The sequence below is a fragment of the Ascoidea rubescens genome, assembly GCF_001661345.1.
Source record: "Ascoidea rubescens DSM 1968 unplaced genomic scaffold ASCRUscaffold_1, whole genome shotgun sequence".
NCBI classification, from domain to species: domain Eukaryota; kingdom Fungi; phylum Ascomycota; class Saccharomycetes; order Ascoideales; family Ascoideaceae; genus Ascoidea; species Ascoidea rubescens.
In genome coordinates this window covers 585,942-606,847 of record NW_017962913.1, presented here as the reverse complement: position 1 = coordinate 606,847, position 20,906 = coordinate 585,942, and the positions used below count along the sequence as shown (strand labels likewise).

The window sequence follows — 20,906 nt, the reverse complement described above, 5'->3', positions numbered from 1 at the left end:
AAACAAATTCACGTGACTATCACGTGAATACCAGCGGGTGAGGAGCGTTGATAAAGGCGGTTGAGGTGATAAAGGCGACTTTGCTGATAAAGACGACTGCTGATAGAGGCAACACAGCAAACAAGAATGAGCAAGCAGATTACGTGCATCAACTTCAACCAGGACTTTTCGTGTGTGGCCATTGGCACCAACTCGTCCTACAAGATCTTCAACTGCGATCCCTTTGGCGAGTGCTTTGAGAAGAACGACGATGGTGGTGCTACCATCATCGAGATGTTGTTTTCGACGTCGTTGATTGCGATTGTGGGCAATGGGCTGAGTTCCAGCAGCTCCACCAGGAGATTGAAGATCATAAACACCAAGAGAAAATCCGTTATCTGTGAGCTAACGTTTCCCTCCACCATATTAAATGTCAAGTTGAACCGAAAGAGATTGGTTGTGGTTTTGCTTGACCAGATTTTCATATACGATGTGAGCTGTATGAAGCTATTGCACACCATCGAGACGTCGAAGAATCTAAGGGGTCTTATCTCACTATCTCCTTCAGACAGCTCCATTTTGGCCTATCCTGCTCCTGCTTCCACCAACATATTGCTTTCTCCCATCGCCTCTGACCACAATGACGACCATGCTTTGAATCCTGGCAGCAATAACAATAACAGCATCCACAATAATCCAACGAACTCCAATGTTAATGGTAGTAATAACAATTCCAATAACAGCAATAATAGTGGCAGTGGTAGTGGTAACAGCAATAACGGTATGATTATACTCTTTGATGCCTTAAACATTCAACCAATTAATATTATATCTGCTCACAAATCTCCTTTGATTTCATTTCAATTGAATAATGAAGGCAATTTGTTAGCGACAGCTTCGATAAAGGGAACGATAATCAGAGTATTCAATGTGCTTCAAAATAAAAAAATTTACGAATTCCGAAGAGGGATGGCAGGCACACTAATCCATTCAATAAATTTCAACTATAATTCGAATCTATTATGTTGTTCGTCAAATAATGAAACTATTCATATTTTCAAATTATCCAATCATCAAAACAATGGGGAATTTATTAAAAAATCCAGTGGTCAAATTCAAATTCAAAAACAAAAGCAAAAGCAAAAGCAGTCTATTCTACACTCTAATTCTCAGCCCCAGTTATCTAATAGCGATACGAATGAAGATAATTTCTACGATTTTAATGACAGTGGCTCTATTGGAGTTGAAAGTAGCTCTGGATCAGTTCCAAATACAAATACAAATAATAATAATAATAATAATAATAATAATAATAATAATAATACTGCGAATAATAATAATAATAATAATGATACCGCTAGTAACGTCAACAATAATAACACTAGCGGCTCAGATATAAATGCCAATGATATTGAAATTGTGAAAACAAAAGTGAGAAGAAGGAGCTCTTCGTTATCAGGCATGTTTTGGCAGCATGGCAGAAATTTGTCAAAAACTCTAATGAACAACTACCTACCTCCCAAACTATCCAACATTTTAGAACCTGTCCGAGATTTTGCATATATAAAACTACCAAACCATAATAGCACTAGCAGCAACTTTAACACCAGCGGCAATAGCACCACCAACACCAACAATCACGAAGGTTTGCAGATAATTGCCGGAAAGGGCAATAATCACTTCAAAAACATAGTGGCTCTAAACCATAATAGCAACTATGTTATGATTATCTGCAATGATGGGAACTTCTACATATACAATGTTCCTTTGGAAAAGGGCGGTGAGTGTGTGTTGGTGAAACAGTACTTTGTACTGGATAACTAGAGTCCTGCTTCTTCTCCAGTGCACTCTGAATCTCTCTACCCTCTTCTCTTCTCTCTCTCAAATAACTCCTCTGAGCCCACAACAAAAAGACCCAAAAACACGTCTCAAGTTGCCTCCGCTGCAACTCGAACCCAAACACCGCGTGTGCTCACGTGCCGGTCCAGGTTGATACGTAGCATTTAGAAACTGCTTGGTAGTGTTTTGCTCTGCTCAGAAAAATACACCATTTTGATCCAATTGTTCTAATGTGTTTTACCGACAGTTGTTAAATACGTTTTTTTATATAATTTTTTTGCCCTTTTGTTCTATTGGATTTGAATCAACATTAGAACTGTCCCCTATTAGTGCTACGCTCAAAAACAGGATCAAAGGAATTCCGAAAAGTGGGAATTGATTGAGTGTTTTTTTAGCATTGCAAACTCACCAAGACTTCATCTCGATTTTTGTATTACCAGAACTACCTCAAGAATCACTATAGCCTTGGATTGTATATTGCAATGAGTCAGGTCAAACAAGACTCCAATGCCATTGCATTGGCAAATATCGTCAGACATCATAAAGAATTGAAGCAAAGAGAAGGTCTATTCAACCACAATCGCGCTCAATTTTTCAGATACAAAAGAATGGTTAGAGCTTTACAAAGCGATGAGTACAAGAAAAAAAGGCAAGCTGCCAAATTATCTCCAATTTTGAACGATGTCGATGCAATGAAGATCTTTGTTGTACTAATCAAAAACAAAATGGTTTTACCAGTTGAAAAAATTTCGACCAAGGAAGCAAGAGAAAAAGATTTAAAACCAGTCAAGGATTATCCAACTCTAGTTTTAAAAACTAAAGCGAGTTTGACACCAGATGAATATTATGTTTGGAACTATAATCCAACAAAACCAAAGGACATCATTTACGGTATCTTGGTTTTAATTCTAATACTTACAATTGTCTTATTCCCATTGTGGCCACCAAAAATGAGATTGCTTGTGTACTATATATCTGTTTCCTTGATGGGTTTAATTGGGGCATTCTTTGGTTTGGCTATCGTCAGGTTGATTGTTTATATTATCAGTTATTTTATACTACCAAAGGGCTTTTGGATTTTTCCAAATTTGTTTGCAGACTGTGGATTTGTTGAAAGTTTCATTCCATTGTACGGCTGGGATGAAACTAATGATTCAAAAGGCAAAAAATCAAAAGCTAAATCGAAATCCAACTCAAAACCAACCACCGCATCAAGCACCAATATTGATGATACCAATGCTGCTAAAGAAAATTCCAAATCCAAAAATATTAATAACAATAATAACAACTCCAATAAGATAGTTAACAATGGAAAGGTAGAAAAAATAGGAAACAAAGAGAAAAAAACAACTGGGATCGATAAGGACTCTAGCAAGTTAAGAAATAGACGTAACGTTACTTTGGAAGACGTTGAAGACGAATAGTTGGTAAATGATACAATTAATAAAATGTATATAAAAATTCAACTCTTTTTCTTTATTTTTTAGTATCATTTGTTATTCTTAATTTTTAACATCCTTTTTTACTGTAGTGTATTTTTTCTTATCTTTTCATTTTTTTCAATTCTATTATACTTTCTAATCAAGTTCACATAATTTTCGTTTATTTATTATTATCTATTATCTATTATTTAATATAAATTATAACTGTTTTATCATACCATTCATCGATTAATCTTGGCTGGTTATCAAAAATTATAAAAATTATTGTCATGACATTGCGTTATATTATACTATATTAGAATAAAATTAAAGTTATTTACAATTAAAAATATTGAATCATTTAGTTTTGATTTTATTTCTTCTTAAGTTCACTTAAATTTGCCATTACTGCAGCTCTTAATTGATAATGGTTTTGCATTTTCAATTGCTTCATTCTTTGCATATAGCTGTTCTCATAGTTTGGTTCACTTCTAATCACTGAGCCAATTGACATAAATAACCCAAAGGTGGCAGCAGATCCACCAATATATTGTCCAATGGTCTTCAAATATCCATTTGGACCTGGTCCGTTTTGAATAACTGCAACAGTGCCAAATAATGTGCCAATAACAACACCAACAGTTCCCTATTGTTAAAATAAAAAAAGTAACAAAAAGAATCAATGTGTTAATAATTTCAGACCACTATTAACAATCGCATTAACAATATCCACCAATAAATTACTTACACCCATCATAAGACCCATTTTGAACTTCTCAAAGTTGCTGGGTGGCTGACCATACTGGATTTGTTGTACTGGAGGCATTTCCAAATTTGCTAAAACAAAAGTATCTGAATAAGAATATTTGAGAAAGAAAAATTATCAACGTTGTCGATGTTCTTAGCTTCACCATCTTCACCATCTTCTCCTCCATCTTTGATTTTTGTTATATTCTTTGAAACTATTACCCGGTGTCACGGCGTTGTCACGCATTAAACACGTGGCATAACTCTCTGCGTGTCGTTTCTACGTTGCGTTTTCTCACGCACAAACCCAGATCAAAGCCTAAACACAATCGCTTTACATTTGAAGTGGAAACATGTTCTCAAACTCTCCAAAGATTTCTGAAATTTAGCAAAGAGCAAAATTAATCATTATCCTTGAATATAACACAACATCAGCTCTTTCTTCTTCTTCTTCTTCTTCTTCTTCTTTGCTTTGATTATTAGCTACAACAGTTATCTGCAGTGCTACCAGTATACTTGTTGTTTCTTAACCATCATGTTGGTAAATCGCCCTTTTGCTCTTTTTTTTCTCTCCACAATAATATCCTTTTGTCAAGCCAGTTGGTATATTCAGGATCCAAACTTCGATCAAAATACTATTCCTGTGATCAAGCCCTTCACTGAAGGACAAGATCTATTTATTGACTGCAGCCAAAGAGCAATTGATAATGGTGAACATAAGTTTGATGAAGAGCTCAATGTTCTTTATGAAGCTTTTCCCAAATGCAAAGAAACCGGCGAACACTTATCCTTTAAATATGGTCTTAGTCAAGACTTTACTTGCACTGTTGCCTTGGTCGACGAATTGTTTCATTTATTCCAACTATACATTCATGAAGATGTTCCGTTTTCTTGTCGTTTGCCTGTATCTGGCCATAAAGACGATAAATACTTGGTGCCTTTAATCTTTAACTTCAGAGGTCAAGTAGCTACCTCTCATTTAGAAATTGATAATACAATGAATGTCATAATTCAATCTCCCTCATCCTTTAACACTATCATCTCATCCACTGCTTGGAGCGCAGGGACAAATTACTCGAGATATATTATTGGGGATGATTTACCAATAAATTTCTCTGTTAAATGGATCACAACCTCTGATCCAACTGATGATCTTAAACACAAACCTTTTTTTCATGGATTTTATAAATTACCCTTATCAATAACTTATAATTTCCTTAAATCTGCTTGTTTGATTTCACTTTTAACTGCTATTATTTCGGGTTTATGTGCTTCTGCTCTAACTTATAGTTATTTGAGTAAAAAAACGAAGCAAGTCAATTATCAATCTCTTCACTTCGGTGACGCTGAGGCAACTTTCAATAAAAAAGATTAATTATATCAATTTTATTTTATTTTATTTTATTTAATCTAATTTTCCAATTCTTTTTTTTTTCTCATTTTACTTATTTTATTTTGTTTTCATCGAGATTTTTTCTTTTATGTAAACACAAACGTGGGGATTGTTTAAAATGGATGATTTTTTCTTTTTTAATCAATTACAATTATTTTTATTTAGCAAAGATTTTGTTACCATTTATTTTATACAATGAATCATCTTTTGATTTTTATGTCTTTTTAACTTTTTATAATAATAAACATAACCAAATGGACGATAATTTTATATTAAAAAAAGAAAAAAAGAAAAAAAAAATAGCATAGAATAGAATAGAAAAGAAAAGAAAAGAAAAGAAAAGAAAAGAAATAGGCAAAAATGTAATTAAACAAGTAAAAATATAAATAATCAATAAAAAAAGCTAGTAAACAAATAAAGAGAAGTAAAGAATAATAAACAAATTATATATAAATATATATTCAAAATTAGTAAAAAAATCAAAATACAAAGCAAAAAAAAAAAAAAGTTGATTTTAAAGCAGAAATAAGTGCCAAAAAACAAATCATTTGAGATAAAATTATATTTAATTTTGATTTGATAATAATAAATCGATTTTTTCTTCCAAAGCTTGTAATCTTTTATCCTTTTCAGAGTTGATTGCTTTTAATAGAGAGATTTCTGTTTCAAATTTTGTGATTAGATCGGATAATTTTGAAACAATTTCTTTTAGAGCCAATGCTTTATTAGTGGCCCCACCAGTTGGTAATGAAGGTTTAATTGATTCAGTTTTGTCATTTGTGTCATTTTTTTCATTTTTTTCAGTTTTTTTAGGATCATTAGGTTCAATTTTGTGAGACTTTTCTGGGACGGTTTCAATCAAAGGTTTATTTTCCATATTTTTTGGAGTTGCTGTTGAAGCAGACTTTGGAGAAGCTTTTTCAGGAATCTTTTCGGCAACTATTGGAGTTGGTTTTGGAGAAGGTTTTTCTGGGATTTCTTGAATTGATTTTTGATTTTGATTTTGATTTTGATTTGAATTAATAGAAGAAAGGTTAACGTAATCATCACTATCATCCCAATTTGAAGATACAAATTGAACCTCATTTTCGTTATCTAGATCAGTGGCTTTGTTGATTAAATCATTGACTTCCTTTTTCTCTAATAGGTCATTTAGTTTAGTTTTTGAGAGAGAAGTATTTGAGGAGTTTTGTGATGAATTGATTGGAGAAGGGGTGTTAGATTGGACTTTTTTGGAGAGAAGTTGGGATTGAATTGGGTTGGATTGAATTGAATTGGATTCAATTGATCGAGCATTTGTATAAATTGGATCATCATTTTCAAATAACGATTCCATGTTCATTAGAACAGGACCATTAACAGATTTATTATTCAAGTAGTCTTCTAGAGATAGAGCAGGAATTTGAGAGGGACAGTCAGGGTAGATATCGTATTGGAATACTTCAGATCTTCTTGGAACAATGAATGAGATGGGTTCGATAAAGTTGTCATTAACAGTTTTGTAGGCTTTAATGATTTCATTTTCTTTTATGTTGACGGATCTTTTGGGAGCAATGGCAAAACCTCTTTGAGGTTCAATTGATTGGAATTCTGAGATGTCGTAGAAGCGGTCGTCCTTGGGGTCGTATTCGTAGTAGCGAATGTTTCCATCGCCTTTTCCTGCGAGTAATAGAATTGAAGTTGATTCGTCAAAAAAGGGGACTAGGATACCAGAGGAGACGTCAACAGTGTGGAAGCCATTGATTGGACCATTTTGAATGTTGTTTGTATCCCAGAGAGCGAATTGACGATCGGATAGTCTTGAAAAGCCAGTTGTAACGACTCTGTTGCTTTTGCCTAGCCAATAGACTCTTGAAACCTTGGGGGAGCCATGACATGGACCTTCTTGTAGCAAAGCGCCGGTTCTTATGTTCCAAATTCTTAGTTTTTTGTCTCTTGATACCGAAGCTAGGAGGTCGCCGTTGTAATTGAAGGAGAAGGAGGTGATCGCGTCGTTGTGTTTTAAAGATTGAAGAACCTTTGCAGTTTTCGTGTTCCAAATTTTGATGGTGTAATCCATTGAAGAAGAGACCAAGATATTTTGGGCGATGGGATGGAATCTGATGTGGCCTACTTTTCTTGTATGGCCAGATAGTTTTGTAGATGGGTAGATGTCTTTAATTTGGGGGTCAGAATTTTTCTTGTTTTTTGGATCAGTAGGAAGATGGAAGGAGTAGTCTTCAGGGATATTGTAGATGAAGATTTTGCCATCTTCTGAGCATGAGGCTACAATGTGGTCGTTGAAAGGATCAAAGTCAGTGTCTAGGACAGGAGCAGTGTGGCCTCTGAAGAGAGGAATCTGATCGGGAGCCTTGCCATGCTGGTTCAATGGGATGACAGCAAAAGCACCACCACCAGAGGAATCCCAGTTGACAGAGAGAAACTTTGAGTTTACTTTGAGTAGGTTTGAATCCCAGGCATTTTTGGAGATTCTTAGGTTTTCATAGCAGAGTTCCTTTTTGGAAGGTTGAGCGAAAACATGGCGATATTTTGAGGCACGAACAAATCTTCTACTATAAAACAGGAAACGAATAGGAATTCAATAGAGCCGAAGAACTGCAATTGGTAAAAGCAATTGGATAGGCGAAGAGAAAGTGAGAGAGTTAGTGGTGTGAACGTGGAAGTGAAGGTGGACTCAGAAGATATACGCACGACATAATTGAAACAGGAAAGTGGGTTGAGAGGACGAGAGGACGAGAAAACAAGAGGAAATGAGGGAAATGGAACCAGCAGCAGAAACAGCAGAAGCAGCAGAAGCAGCAGAAGCAGCAGAAGATGGGCCAGGAGATGCAAGAGATGGAAATGGGGGAAAAGCGCTGAGAAGACAGCTGTTGAAACCGCGTCGAGGGCGGTGGTGGCTGGAGACCGGTGGCTGGAGGTGGTCGCGTGATCGGAACTCTCGGAAGGGGGTCCGGCTTAGCGCATGGCGTGAGCCGATCCGAAGCAGATGCAGCACAAGCAGCTATAAAATGGGTCGAGAGCTTCCTTTGGGGCTTCTGGGTCTCTCTGCTTTTTTAATCTGGGATTTGATCTGCTTCCACTCGTTGCCCACTCAGCTGCTGCCCACTCAGCTGCTGCCCACTCAGCCTTTGCCCATCCAGCTTTTGCGCTTTATTGTTGTCCATTCGCCAGCTTCTCCTTTTCAACTAGGAAATTTCACCCTTTCGATTCCTCGATCTGATCTCAGAAATCACTTTTGATCCTATTGTTTATATTCCTCTCTTGTTTTCTTCTGAAATGTCCAAAATCTTGCCTCTAATCACTCTCTTTCAATTATCCACCCACAACAACAAAAAAAGCTGTTGGGTTTCTCTCTACCACAGAAAAATATACGATGTCACCCAATTTCTAGATGAGCATCCTGCTGGTTCGCAGCTTATCCTCGATTACGCTGGAAAAGATGTAACCTCAATCATGTCTGATATCATGTCTCATGAGCACTCTGAATCCTCTTACGAAATCCTCGACGAAAACTATCTAGTAGGCTATTTGGCGACTCCAGAAGAACAAAATCAACTACTTTCAAATCCAAATCATCATGTCGAAGTGAAACTATCCGATCCCAACCACCCTTCCTACAACTATGTCTACGACTATAGCACCTCCAACTGTAATAGCGATTTCGACTCAACTCATTTCCAAGAACTACCAACCTACGACAAACTATCCATCCAAACCGACTACTCCTCTGACTACAAAAAACACAAGTTTCTCGACCTAAACAAACCTCTCTTGCTCCAAGTTCTCTATGGCCACTTCAGCAAAGACTTTTATCTCGACCAAGTCCACAGACCTCGTCACTATGGTAAGGGTTCTGCCCCATTGTTTGGCAACTTTCTAGAGCCTCTTTCTCTAACTCCCTGGTGGATTGTGCCTACTCTCTGGCTTCCGGTCGATTTCTATATACTCTCAATTGCCCTCGCCAACCTACCTCTCTACTACTCTCTTTCCATGTTCGCCCTAGGCTTGTTCATCTGGACCCTCATTGAATACTGTATGCACAGATTTCTCTTCCATCTCGACCACTATCTCCCCAATAACAGTCTCGCCTTCATGATCCACTTCCTTCTCCATGGCGTTCACCACTTCTTACCCATGGACAAGCAACGACTCGTCATGCCCCCAACCCTATTCGTTGCCCTCTGCTTCCCCTTCTACAAGCTAATCTTTTCCATTTTCCCCTACTACATTGCCTGTGCAGCTTTCTCTGGTGGCTTTCTAGGCTACATCATCTACGATGTCTGCCACTACTCTCTCCACCACGTTGGTCTTCCCAAATACCTCCAGGAATTGAAAAAGTACCATTTAGAACACCACTACAAAAACTACGAACTTGGTTTTGGTGTCACAAGCAAATTTTGGGACAAAATCTTCAACACTGAACTCACCCCAAATTCGGCTGTAGAAAAAAACAACTAACCATCAAAAAGCCGTCAAAAAGCCATCAAAAAACAATCCTCAATCTCAATCTCAATCTCAATCTCAATCAATTACGATCCCCAATTCCTTTATATATAGACTCGTATTATACTTATAAATCTCGTAATTACTTCGAATTATTTTCATTTTAATCTTATCTGATCTAATCTAATCTAATCTAATATAATATAATATAATATAATATACTATAATATAATATAATATACTATTCTCTTTCGCACCTCACCTTGCTCCTAAAAAACCCCTCCGTATCTTCACCCTTTCCTCCATCCTACCTTTTCTTCTTCATCTCTTCTTCATCTCTTCATCTTCATCTTCATCACCTCTTCACCTCACCTCTTCACATACCTCTCCACATACCTCTACTCATCCATCTTTTCCTGAAATGGCTACCCAAGTCCCTTCTTCTCTTGCAAATGACCCAAACAACAAATTCAAACACTTTCTATTCACAACCTTAACACTAAACTCATTCACCTTATTCGCCTACGAAAATGTCAAATTCAAAAAATCAATCTACAACAATCTAAACTTCAATCCCTTTGAAATAATCTCTGACCAAATACCCCCAATTAACAACTCAAACTCCCTCTACTTGGGCATCATCCCACTAAACTCTCTAAAAAACTTGTCCCCCTCAGAAAAAGCTTGCCTAAACATCTGCAAACTATCTCTTTACTACATCAAATTCAACTCCCATCTGAACAATGACCTAATCACCATAATAACTCTATGTCCAACAATTCTCAATAAAAAAATCCCCTTCAAACTCATGGACAATATCCTCAATGAATTCAAAAAATTTAAAGATAACATCGATTCAAACATCAATGGCAACACTACCAATACAAATAATCTTGACAAAAAAAATAACAATAACAATAAAAACTTGAATATAAGTACAAACACTAACAATATTAACATTACAAACGATTACGGCTCCACTTCTTCGCCTCAAAACACCTCTCCAAAAGATACCTCCTACTTGTCTGAATTTAAAAAGATTTTTGACAATTTAATCCTAAAAGAAGAGGAAAAATTACTCTCTCAACCTTCAAATTTAATTCTAACTGAATTAGTCTATCCAGATCCTTCAATTGCTTCCTCTTCAAATAATAACACCAACAACCCTGCTAAAACTACTCAAAACTACGACCCACTGTCTGTGGCTGATTTAGATATAGAATTCGCTACACAAGAACTAAATAACATTAAAAAAATCATGAATGAAAACATTAATAAAATTATCGAAAGAGATGAAAGAATCGGCCTATTAGTCAATAAAACCGATAAACTAAACTTCAATTCAAATACTTTCAAAAAAAGAACTACTCATCTAAAGAGAAAAATCTGGTTAAATGACTTGAAATTTAGATTAATTGTTGCTTTTATAGCCCTTTTCTTTTTATATTTGTTTATTGGTGACTTTTGTGGCCTCCCTTTATATGGTAAATGCTTTCCTCGTCATTCCAATGATGGTGATAATAAATAACTATAAATTTTTTCCACTCAATTCTTATTTCTTTATTTATTTATATAATATAACATACACTCGCTAATCTAATAAATGAATAAATAAATAAACAAATATTCAATAAATTACCTATTTTATATCTTCATTATTAAGATCGCTATCGTTATCATTTTCATTTTCGTTTTCATTTTCATTCTCGTTGCTCTCTTCTCCTTCTATTTCTTTGCTTTCTTTATCCAATATAGCAAATTTATCTTCATTATTATCCCCATTTTCCTTCTCATTTTCATTTTCATTTTCATTTTCATTGTCGCTTTCAACTAACTCCTTCTCTATTATTTCGTCTTCTTCTTTATTAACCACCACCTCATTATCACTCCATTCTTCATCTGCCTCATCGTCACTTTCATTATTTTTTGGAGCTTTAATCGTCGATGACTTTTTCCCCAAACTACTTTTCAATTTTTTACTTGGGGGTAACTCTATCTTATCATCAACTATCTTACCATGATCTGTGTTACTTGATGTTGATTTTGATTTTGGTTTTAGTTTTGGTTTTGACTTTAATTCTTCATTTGTATTCATGTTCAGATCATCGATCTCTATTGGCTCTTGATTGACATTTGAATTCTCTTTTTCTTGAAGCTTTCTCATTTTTTTCTGTTTTTTATTCTCAATGAACACTTCCAAATCTTTTTGAATGGTTGGCACAAAACTCCCATACCCAACTTTTTCTAATGCTTCACATAAATCCTGAGTATTAACAGTGCTCCTGCCATTCTCTGAGGTTATATTTCTTGCGAATAGCATCAAATGAGAAACAAAAACTGTAGCCGATCTTTGAATCGCAGTTACTGAGTCTCTGGAAATTAAATTACCATCCTGTAATACTGATTTCGATAATCGAAGTAGAGTTGCCTTTGGAAATAAAATCTCATCAATAGAGATCTTTTCATGGTCGTGGTTGGGAGGTGGATATGTTCCATCTGGGTTTTTTCTCCATCCCTTTGGTGGCATTTTTATTTATCTATTTCACTGTATTTTTTAAAAGAAAAAAAAAATATTTTTAAATATTTAAAAATGTATAAAAATGTATAAAAATATATAAAAATATAGATTTTGCAGTTGAAAATAGTTGATATTTCGCTCTTAATGATCAACTTAAAATTTCGTGTTTTGTCGTAAGAAAGACATCCTACATTCACTTTCCAGGAGAGATATAAATTGAATGAGTTAATCAGCTAGAATATATAGTAAGATATTGCGAATCTGATTGAAGATTGTGGAGTATGTCTGTAACTGTTCCCAAGTACTACTATAACGATAACAAGAGGTCGTTTGCCTATTCAACAGCTCGATCGAGATGGCCCAAGATTCTTGATGGTGCAATTGGCGATATTTCTAATCTCATTCGAAAACAAAGTAAAAATGAGGACAATGACAGTGCTTACTTGGAACAAGCTAAGGTAATTGAAAGCCAGTTAATTGATATGAAGGATGAATTATTGTCAAACAAAGAGTTGAGTAAGTTTAATAATTCTGAGATTCCTGGGTTGGATTTTTACGATAAACAAATTGAGGAATACAAAAAATATTTGTTAGTTGATAATGAAGAAGAGAAATTGAGCTGGTTGAACAGCGCATGGCTATTTTCTGAGACGTATTTTTATAGGAGAATTGATGTTATTGTTAAAAATCAAGACTTGTTTGAAGATTATGATATATTTGAAAATTTAAAACAAGACACATTCAAGTCCTCGCATTTTGGGGTGGAAGAGTTGGCAATTCATTACAAACAATTGCATTATGAGTTTTTGGACAAGTTTGAGAAGCAAAAAGCGAGTGGAGAAAAAATTGAGGAAAAAGTGTTGGAATTGTTATTTGATGAATTTGCAGAGATTAGTTTATGGGGAAATGCTACGGATTTATCATTATTGACTAATGCTACATTGAAAGATATCCAATCTGTTCAAGGAAAAGAAGCGAGAAAGAAATCGGAAGAGTACATTTTAATCAACGAGTTGGATAGAGCATGGAAGGCGTTGTATCATGGGGGTAAGAATGGAGATGGGAAAAAACGAGTTGATTTTATTTTAGATAATTCAGGGTTTGAAGTATACACTGATCTAGTTTTCAGTTTGTTTTTATTGGATTCGAAAATTGCAGATGAGATCGTATTGCATTGCAAACCTAGACCATGGATGGTGTCTGACGTTACTAAGAAGGACTTTTTTTTGACAATTGAGGATTTGTTGGATAAAGATGGTAGTTTTTTTGGAGAAAGAGTTGTTCATAAAGAGGAATTGAAATTTGTCGGGGAACAAATCCAAAAGTATTATGAAAGGAAGCAAATTATTCTAAAGGACAACGAATTTTGGACACTAAACTCTGGGTACTGGGATATTTCAGGAAAGAAAGAAAACAAAGAACTTTACGATTATTTATTAGAGTCGAGTTTGATTATTTTTAAGGGAGATTTGAACTATAGAAAACTAACCGATGATAGAGTTTGGGATAGAAGCGTTGATTTCAGTGTTGCGATTCAAGACCTAGCATGGTCAAAATTGAAAATGCTATCATTGAGAACCTGCAAAGCAGACGTCGTTGCTGGATTGCCCAAGGGAAAAGACGAAGAGTTATGCAAGTACTGGGAAAGTTTGGGCAATGAAGTAGGAGAGTTGTGGTGCAGTTCTGGCAAGTGGGCAGTGATGAGTTTTTCAGATGGAAAGCAGCAACAGTAGACTGTGAAGCAGCAACAACTAGTCCCAATCAGTAGCTGGGAACCAACCATACATAGATAAATCAACCTTTAGAAGATCTGGATCGACGTGGACGTTCTCTTGAAGTAGTCTGTGTAGCTGGCGTAGCTCGTCATTGGAATTGGCTCTCTTGGAGATCCTGCCCTGGGAGTTGATAACCCTCCACCAGGGAACAGTGGCGCTGTCGTATCCAGCAGAACCAGCAGAACCAGCAGAACCAGCAGAGACAGAGGGCTGGGGAAGCAACTTGAGGGAGTGGCCCACCTGGCGGGGGTTGGAGGGTCTGTCGATCATCTTCGCAACGTGGCCGTAGGTGGTGACGCAGCCCCAGGGCACAGTTCTGACGGCGTCGTAGACAGCGGTGTGGAAAAGAGCAGCTTCGGAGTCCATAACAGAAGCACCGACAGCAGAAGCAGCAGAAGCAGCACGCAGAAGCACTGCAAAGAAGACCCGCACGTGTGGACCGTTATGTCCAGCGCTGCGGGTTTCTCTCCGGCAGAAACTCTAACTTCCACCCGCAGCGGTGGTTTTTCTGTCTGGAGCATAATGTTTTCTTTCTTGAAACTCTTTCACGTTTTTATTTGTTCTCTTCTGTCTTCAATTGGCAAATTCTTTATATTTCTCAGATATGTATTCCCCTTAGCTCTCTCTTCCACCCACTACACCTGCTTTCCTGTCTTTCTTCCATCATGGTATGTACTCTCCCTCCATCCTATCTTCTCGACTTGCACCAGATCTCATCTCTTTCGCCCACTCGCATTGCTTTATCTACATTCTACTGACATATCCATTATCTGGAAATCCAGTCAAAGAAGGATCGTCTGGACAGAACAACGAAGTCTGCACCCATCTCTGATTTGGACAGCAATACTTCCCCAAAGCTGCTTTCAAATCACAGCCACCACAACACAATCACACATCGTCTTGCTAAGAGCAACATCGACGATGATGCTGAAATTTCAACCCTGGAATCGATTCAAAATTCTAACCAAAACTCTCTTAAAGCCCCTCTTCCAAATTCAAACCAAAAGCTAAATGGAATCTCAAACAAAAACGCTTCGGGTATCTCCACCCCTCAATTATCTGACGATGATTCAATCTCTTTCTTTAAACTTGACGAAAAAGCTGAGCTTGCTATAGTAAATGAAAACAAACCTCACTATTTGCTCACAAACGACCCTAAAATTGAAAGATCAAAGGACCATGACGATATCCTAAAGAGAATCAAATACTTACTAAACTTGACTGATTTATTCAGAGAGTTTATCGAATCAAGATTATCCAAAGATAGAGAATTGAAAAAAATATTAACCCAACTAGATCTGGAAAACGAGGCTAATAATAATAAAGTCAACAAAAACATCAAAAATACAAAAAATATTAAATCTAAAAAATTAAAAAAAAACCAAAAATCAAATCTAAGATCCTCCAGAAGAAGCAAAAGAATTAACAATTTGAACAATTTACCCAACGATTCAAACTCCACCACCTCTTCAAATCGACGAAGAAAAACTGAAAAAGAAGAAGATGCTGAACTAATTCACGACGAAGAAGACATCGAATCTCTGTCCACATCCTCTCCTCTAATAACACAATCTCCCTACTACATAAATCATGGAAAACTAAGAGACTACCAAATTCAAGGTTTAAACTGGCTAATCTCTCTATACGAAAACTCAATCTCGGGTATACTAGCTGATGAAATGGGCTTAGGAAAAACTCTACAAACCATATCCTTTTTGGGCTATTTAAGATACTACAAAAGAATTTCCGGCCCTTTTATAATTATAGTCCCAAAATCAACTCTCGACAATTGGAGAAGAGAATTTTCAAAATGGACTTCCAACGTAAACGTCTTGGTTTTACAAGGCTTGAAAAATGACAGGGCTGACTTGATCCAACAAAAATTACTAACTTGCGACTTTGATGTTTGTATAACCTCTTTTGAAACCGTCATAAAGGAAAAATCTCACCTAAAAAAATTTGCCTGGAAATATATTATTGTAGACGAAGCTCATAGAATTAAAAATGAGAGCAGCGCCTTATCCCAAATCATCAGACTCTTTTACTCAAAAAATAGACTATTAATAACCGGCACTCCTCTACAAAATAATTTACATGAATTATGGGCCTTATTGAATTTCTTATTACCTGACATATTCAGTGATTCAGAAATTTTCGATCAATGGTTTGAAAAAGATAACAATAACAATCAAAAATTAATCAACTCCAACTCCAACCCCAATTCCAACGACAACGACAACGACAACAATAACAATGAATCAAAAACATCTCTGGAAAATAAAACAACGAGAAAACTAAGAAGCAGCAAGAGAAATCAATTAAATACCATCCATCATAAAGAAAATAACATTGAGTCTTCTGCTACAAACACTAATGCGGTCACATCCACTCCTAATAAAACCACCACTGATCCAAATCTGGATAGACTAGATGAAGACTTGATGGTTGAAAAATTGCATAAAATTCTATCTCCCTTTCTACTACGAAGAGTAAAAGCCGATGTGGAAAAGTCACTATTGCCAAAAAAGGAGATCAACGTTTATGTTGGAATGTCCGAAATGCAAATTAAATGGTACAAAAAATTATTAGAAAAAGATATTGATGCTGTTAATGGTGTCATTGGTAAAAGAGAAGGCAAAACAAGATTGCTAAATATTGTAATGCAGTTGAGAAAATGTTGTAACCACCCTTATCTTTTCGAAGGAGCTGAACCTGGTCCTCCATATACAACTGATGAACATTTAATTTTCAATTCGGGAAAAATGATTATTCTCGATAAATTGCTAAAGAGACTTAAAGAACAAGGATCAAGGGTCCTAATTTTTAGCCAAATGAGTAGACTATTAGATATTTTGGAAGATTATTGTTATTTTAGAGAATTCGAATACTGCCGTATCGATGGCTCAACTCCTCATGAAGATCGTATTTTTGCCATCGATGAATTCAATAAACCAGATTCAGATAAATTTATTTTTCTTCTAACAACAAGAGCTGGTGGTTTGGGCATAAATTTAACATCTGCCGATATAGTCATATTATATGATTCAGACTGGAATCCACAAGCTGATTTACAGGCAATGGATAGAGCTCATCGAATTGGCCAAAAGAAACAAGTCAAGGTTTTTAGATTTGTTACTGAAAATGCTATTGAAGAAAAAGTTATCGAAAGAGCCGCTCAAAAACTAAGATTAGATCAGTTAGTTATTCAACAAGGGCGTTCAAATAAAAACAACTCAAAACTTGGTGACACAAAAGATGATCTATTAACCATGATCCAACATGGTGCTCAAAAGGTTTTTGAATCAAAAGACTCGACCATAGGCGATGATGACATTGACACTATTCTTAAAAAGGGTGAACAAAAAACTAAAACGCTTAATAAAAAGTTTGAAAACTTGGGTCTTGATGATTTACAAAAATTCACATCGGATTCTTCAGCCTATGAATGGAATGGAACAAATTTTGCTAAAAAGGGTAATGATAAAGGGTTTTCTGTATGGATCAATCCAAGCAAAAGAGAAAGAAAAGAACAAACATATTCAATTGACAATTACTATAAAGATGTGCTTCAAAGCACCAAAGTTTCCAATTCAATTAAAGCTCCAAAGGCTCCAAAAAATTTTCATATCCAAGACCATCAATTTTACTCTTCTGAATTTAAAACCATATTGGAAAAGGAAATGTATTACTATAAAAAACAAATCAATTACAAAGTACTATCAGCTGATATTCCAGATATTGATCAAAATGATAAATCTGAAGAGCACGAAAGCAAAGATAAAAGGAAAAAACGAGAACAATTAAAAATTAACAAAGCTGAGCCACTCACTAAAGAAGAAGAAGAATTAAAACAAAAATATATTGACGAGGCCTTTGGTAATTGGACTAGACGTGATTTTACAAATTTTGTTCATGCAGTTGCAAAATATGGAAGAAATTCTTTTGATTTAATAGTGAGAGAAATGGGTAACAAGACCAAAGAGGAAATAATCTCTTATAGTAAAGCATTTTGGAAAGGATATAAAGAAATAGAGGGACATGAAAAGTATATATTACAAATCGAAGCCGGCGAAAAAAAATCAAAAAGATTAATGAACCAACAAAGATTGCTTTTGTCAAAGGTTTCTCAATACAGAGCTCCAATACAGGAAATGGTAATTCAGTATCCACCTAATAACTCTAAAAGAATTTATTCCGAGCTTGAAGATAAATTTTTACTAATAATGGTAAATAAATTGGGGCTTTTTTGTGAAAACTTGTTTGAAAAAATTAAAGAGTTAATCTCTAAATGTGAGCTATTCAAATTTGATTGGTTCTTTTTATCTAGAACACCACAAGAATTATCTAGAAGATGCAATACTCTATTGTTGGCTTTGACAAGAGAATATGAAGGTCCAAATGCATTGAGAAGAAAAAGAGAGAAAAAGCCCACTCTAGTATTGTCTCAACAAACTGAAAGCAGGCAGGTCTCAGAGCAACCTGTAGGAAATGAATCTAATGGCAATGTATATGATGGCGAGTCTTTGGCTCCACCAAAGAAAAAACAGAAGCAACTATAAATTGATTATAACATCACTGAGATCATTTCTTTTTTTTACAACTGAAAATAACAAAAAATTTGTTATTGCAAATAGTTAATGATATAGAATTCACACGCAATGTATAATTAAAACCTTTTTCATGGAACTTTTAAATAATTTTGAATAGGATATTATGTTTTTGTTTCAAATTTAAAAAAAAAAATTGAATTACAATTTGAGATCATTTGAAACAAGAGTTCATTCACTTTGGAATGGTGTTTATTTTATCGTATTAGATAAACAAAAACCTATATTATTATTATTGAAAGTGTTTTATACTCAAATAGTCGAAATTTTGCATCAATTATATTTAGTTATCAGAAAGAAAAGAATATGTAGCATTGTATCTTGTAAATAATTTTTGATTCTTTAGAAGCTGGTAAAAACTCCTGTTTAGATTTTATAAAATGTTAGAAAGTAATGTCTTGGTTTATGTTCTTTAGAAAACAATCCTATTTACTGAAGTTTTTTCTTTCTTCATTCTATGGATGTAGAAAACCCGAAAAATCATCCTCGGCAAAAATAGAAAGCAAAAATATCTCAAATCTTGAAGGTGTTTTACTAGTAAAATATCATTTTCTCTATAAAAAGTATCGATTAAACAGCTTTTGAAGCCTGAGGCTAGATTGTTTCCTGATCAGGAAATGCGTTGTTATTGATATAAAATGATAATATATATAATTGATGATAATGTATATAATAATTAGTTTTTTGTGTTTCTCCTTGTGAGATAATTGATAGATAAAAAGTATTTTAAGTATGCTGTGTAATTTTTAAATCATTAAGAAAACAAAGCAGGTTTTGATATCAATGGCTCTGAAAGCCATTAGAATCGTTCTGTTTGTGATTTGCAACTTTGAGTTAATTCAACTTTAGCTAAATTCTATTATTTTCTTTTGTTTTCAATAGCTATTACTTAATATTTACTTTTACTGAATATGATCTCATTAAGTGCTACTCTTTCACTTGATTTTGATTTCAAAAAATAATAATGGTGCTAAAAACCGATTGCAATTTATCGGAGAGTTACAATGCAATTAACACAAAAATTGTTTCTTCTAAGGAAAAATTGAATATTTGTTACTTGCTTTTTAATTTCATCGGAGAAATTTTATTATTTTTGAGGTGCGATAAATTATGGTTATTAACATTACCTGATGATTTATATATCAAAAAACATCTAAAAGTTTTTTATTTTTCTTGGTGGTTGTTTGTTTTTCCAGCTATGAACTTTTTAAAGGCAAAAACCAAAGTTATAATTCATAAAAAAGATGTATCATTATTCTGTTCAAGCATATTAAAATATTTGAGAGTTGCTTATCTTAGATTTGAAAGAAAAGACATTTGTTTGGGTTGCAACTATTAATTGAGGTTTGATTGTCTTAAAGTGTTGAATCTATCAAATAATAATATCATTATAACTGAGGATTTAGTCAATTTAGTTTATCTGCAATTAGCAAGAAATCTAATCAATTACATACCGGATTTCTCGAATTTAACTAAATTACAATATTTAAATTTGACTTTCAATCTTATGGAGAAACTTGAAAATTTATCAAATTTACTCAATTTACCCAATTCACCTAATTTGAATAATTTATATGTTAGTGCAAACACTTCTTCGATAATAAAAAATTTATTCAATTTAATCAATTTGCATAATCTACTTCTTTTTGAAAACAGCTATACCCGAATTGAAAACAAATTCAAATTCACCAATTTGAGATATCTAAATTTGCGAGACAACTCTATAAGCAATATAGATAACAAAGCTAAAGAACTTAACTCACTTAAATTTAGCAGGGAATGAAATCGAGCAGCTCGAAGGTTAAAAGGGTTTAGTTAAATCAAAATATTTAAATTTGCCCTCGGATAGGATAACCAATGTTGAACGTTTATCTGGATTGTTTAAACTGGAGTATTTGAATTTGTTAATTAATCAAATCAGCAATGTTGAACCATTATTAAATTTGGCTAACTTGGTGTATTTAAATCTTTCATTTAATGAGATAAGCATCATTCCAAGTTTTGCAAGATAAACAAAGCTAAGAGGTTTGGTTTTAAAAAGATATTCATGTTGAGATTGGATAGAAAATAATTATTTCAATGGTTTTTTTACAGTTTTATCTAATCAGATACACGATAGAAAAGCACCAAAAGCACTATTGTTCGAAATGCAATTCGAACAAGGCTGATACGAATACAGATATT

The 20,906-nt window shown here is 34.6% G+C and overlaps 12 protein-coding genes across 12 annotated transcripts; 8 read left to right on the top strand and 4 right to left on the bottom strand.

Moving 5' to 3' along the window:
* Positions 1-126: 126 nt before the first annotated feature.
* On the top strand, positions 127-1,803 carry ATG21 (Atg21p; the record flags this gene model as incomplete). The annotated part of the gene is made up of 3 exons (XM_020189836.2): positions 127-1,127; positions 1,425-1,624; positions 1,673-1,803. The coding sequence occupies 3 exons, from the start codon at positions 127-129 to the stop codon at positions 1,801-1,803; spliced, it is 1,332 nt and encodes a 443-aa protein (XP_020049799.1).
* Positions 1,804-2,336: 533 nt separating this feature from the next.
* On the top strand, positions 2,337-2,966 carry SEC62 (Sec63 complex subunit SEC62; the record flags this gene model as incomplete). Its single annotated transcript, XM_020189770.1, has 1 exon — positions 2,337-2,966. A coding segment is annotated over one exon (630 nt), but the record flags the coding sequence as incomplete, so codon positions are not given.
* Positions 2,967-3,413: 447 nt separating this feature from the next.
* Positions 3,414-4,134, bottom strand: MGR2 (Mgr2p). The gene is made up of 2 exons (XM_020192242.1): positions 3,988-4,134; positions 3,414-3,885 (listed from the first exon to the last, which is right to left on the bottom strand). The coding sequence occupies exons 1-2, from the start codon at positions 4,063-4,065 to the stop codon at positions 3,613-3,615; spliced, it is 351 nt and encodes a 116-aa protein (XP_020049797.1). The 5' UTR covers positions 4,066-4,134; the 3' UTR covers positions 3,414-3,612.
* A 229-nt stretch (positions 4,135-4,363) lies between these two features.
* ASCRUDRAFT_73333 (uncharacterized protein) lies at positions 4,364-5,503 on the top strand. The gene has a single exon (XM_020192241.1). It carries the CDS (start codon positions 4,522-4,524, stop codon positions 5,359-5,361), a length of 840 nt encoding a protein of 279 aa, XP_020049796.1. The 5' UTR covers positions 4,364-4,521; the 3' UTR covers positions 5,362-5,503.
* Positions 5,504-5,944: 441 nt separating this feature from the next.
* Positions 5,945-7,933, bottom strand: CRN1 (coronin; the record flags this gene model as incomplete). The annotated part of the gene is made up of 2 exons (XM_020190165.1): positions 5,945-6,348; positions 6,430-7,933. Coding segments are annotated over 2 exons (1,908 nt in total), but the record flags the coding sequence as incomplete, so codon positions are not given.
* A 722-nt stretch (positions 7,934-8,655) lies between these two features.
* SCS7 (fatty acid alpha-hydroxylase) lies at positions 8,656-9,837 on the top strand (the record flags this gene model as incomplete). Its single annotated transcript, XM_020190083.1, has 1 exon — positions 8,656-9,837. The coding sequence occupies one exon, from the start codon at positions 8,656-8,658 to the stop codon at positions 9,835-9,837; it is 1,182 nt and encodes a 393-aa protein (XP_020049794.1).
* Positions 9,838-10,040: 203 nt separating this feature from the next.
* Positions 10,041-11,633, top strand: ASCRUDRAFT_96265 (synaptobrevin family protein). The gene is made up of 2 exons (XM_020195203.1): positions 10,041-11,389; positions 11,539-11,633. Exon 1 carries the CDS (start codon positions 10,244-10,246, stop codon positions 11,348-11,350), a length of 1,107 nt encoding a protein of 368 aa, XP_020049793.1. The 5' UTR covers positions 10,041-10,243; the 3' UTR covers positions 11,351-11,389; positions 11,539-11,633.
* A 329-nt stretch (positions 11,634-11,962) lies between these two features.
* Positions 11,963-12,349, bottom strand: DPB4 (DNA polymerase epsilon noncatalytic subunit; the record flags this gene model as incomplete). Its single annotated transcript, XM_020189624.1, has 1 exon — positions 11,963-12,349. A coding segment is annotated over one exon (387 nt), but the record flags the coding sequence as incomplete, so codon positions are not given.
* Positions 12,350-12,593: 244 nt separating this feature from the next.
* On the top strand, positions 12,594-14,433 carry ASCRUDRAFT_73330 (putative methyltransferase). The gene has a single exon (XM_020192240.1). It carries the CDS (start codon positions 12,622-12,624, stop codon positions 14,071-14,073), a length of 1,452 nt encoding a protein of 483 aa, XP_020049791.1. The 5' UTR covers positions 12,594-12,621; the 3' UTR covers positions 14,074-14,433.
* Positions 14,083-14,532, bottom strand: ASCRUDRAFT_96236 (MGMT family protein). Its single transcript, XM_020195202.1, has one exon. The coding sequence runs from the start codon at positions 14,479-14,481 to the stop codon at positions 14,092-14,094; it is 390 nt and encodes a 129-aa protein (XP_020049790.1). The 5' UTR covers positions 14,482-14,532; the 3' UTR covers positions 14,083-14,091.
* A 197-nt stretch (positions 14,533-14,729) lies between these two features.
* ISW2 (DNA translocase) lies at positions 14,730-18,993 on the top strand. The gene is made up of 2 exons (XM_020192239.1): positions 14,730-14,783; positions 14,898-18,993. The coding sequence occupies exons 1-2, from the start codon at positions 14,781-14,783 to the stop codon at positions 18,672-18,674; spliced, it is 3,780 nt and encodes a 1,259-aa protein (XP_020049789.1). The 5' UTR covers positions 14,730-14,780; the 3' UTR covers positions 18,675-18,993.
* Positions 18,994-20,145: 1,152 nt separating this feature from the next.
* ASCRUDRAFT_96203 (uncharacterized protein) lies at positions 20,146-20,653 on the top strand. The gene has a single exon (XM_020195200.1). The coding sequence runs from the start codon at positions 20,230-20,232 to the stop codon at positions 20,503-20,505; it is 276 nt and encodes a 91-aa protein (XP_020049788.1). The 5' UTR covers positions 20,146-20,229; the 3' UTR covers positions 20,506-20,653.
* Positions 20,654-20,906: the final 253 nt, after the last annotated feature.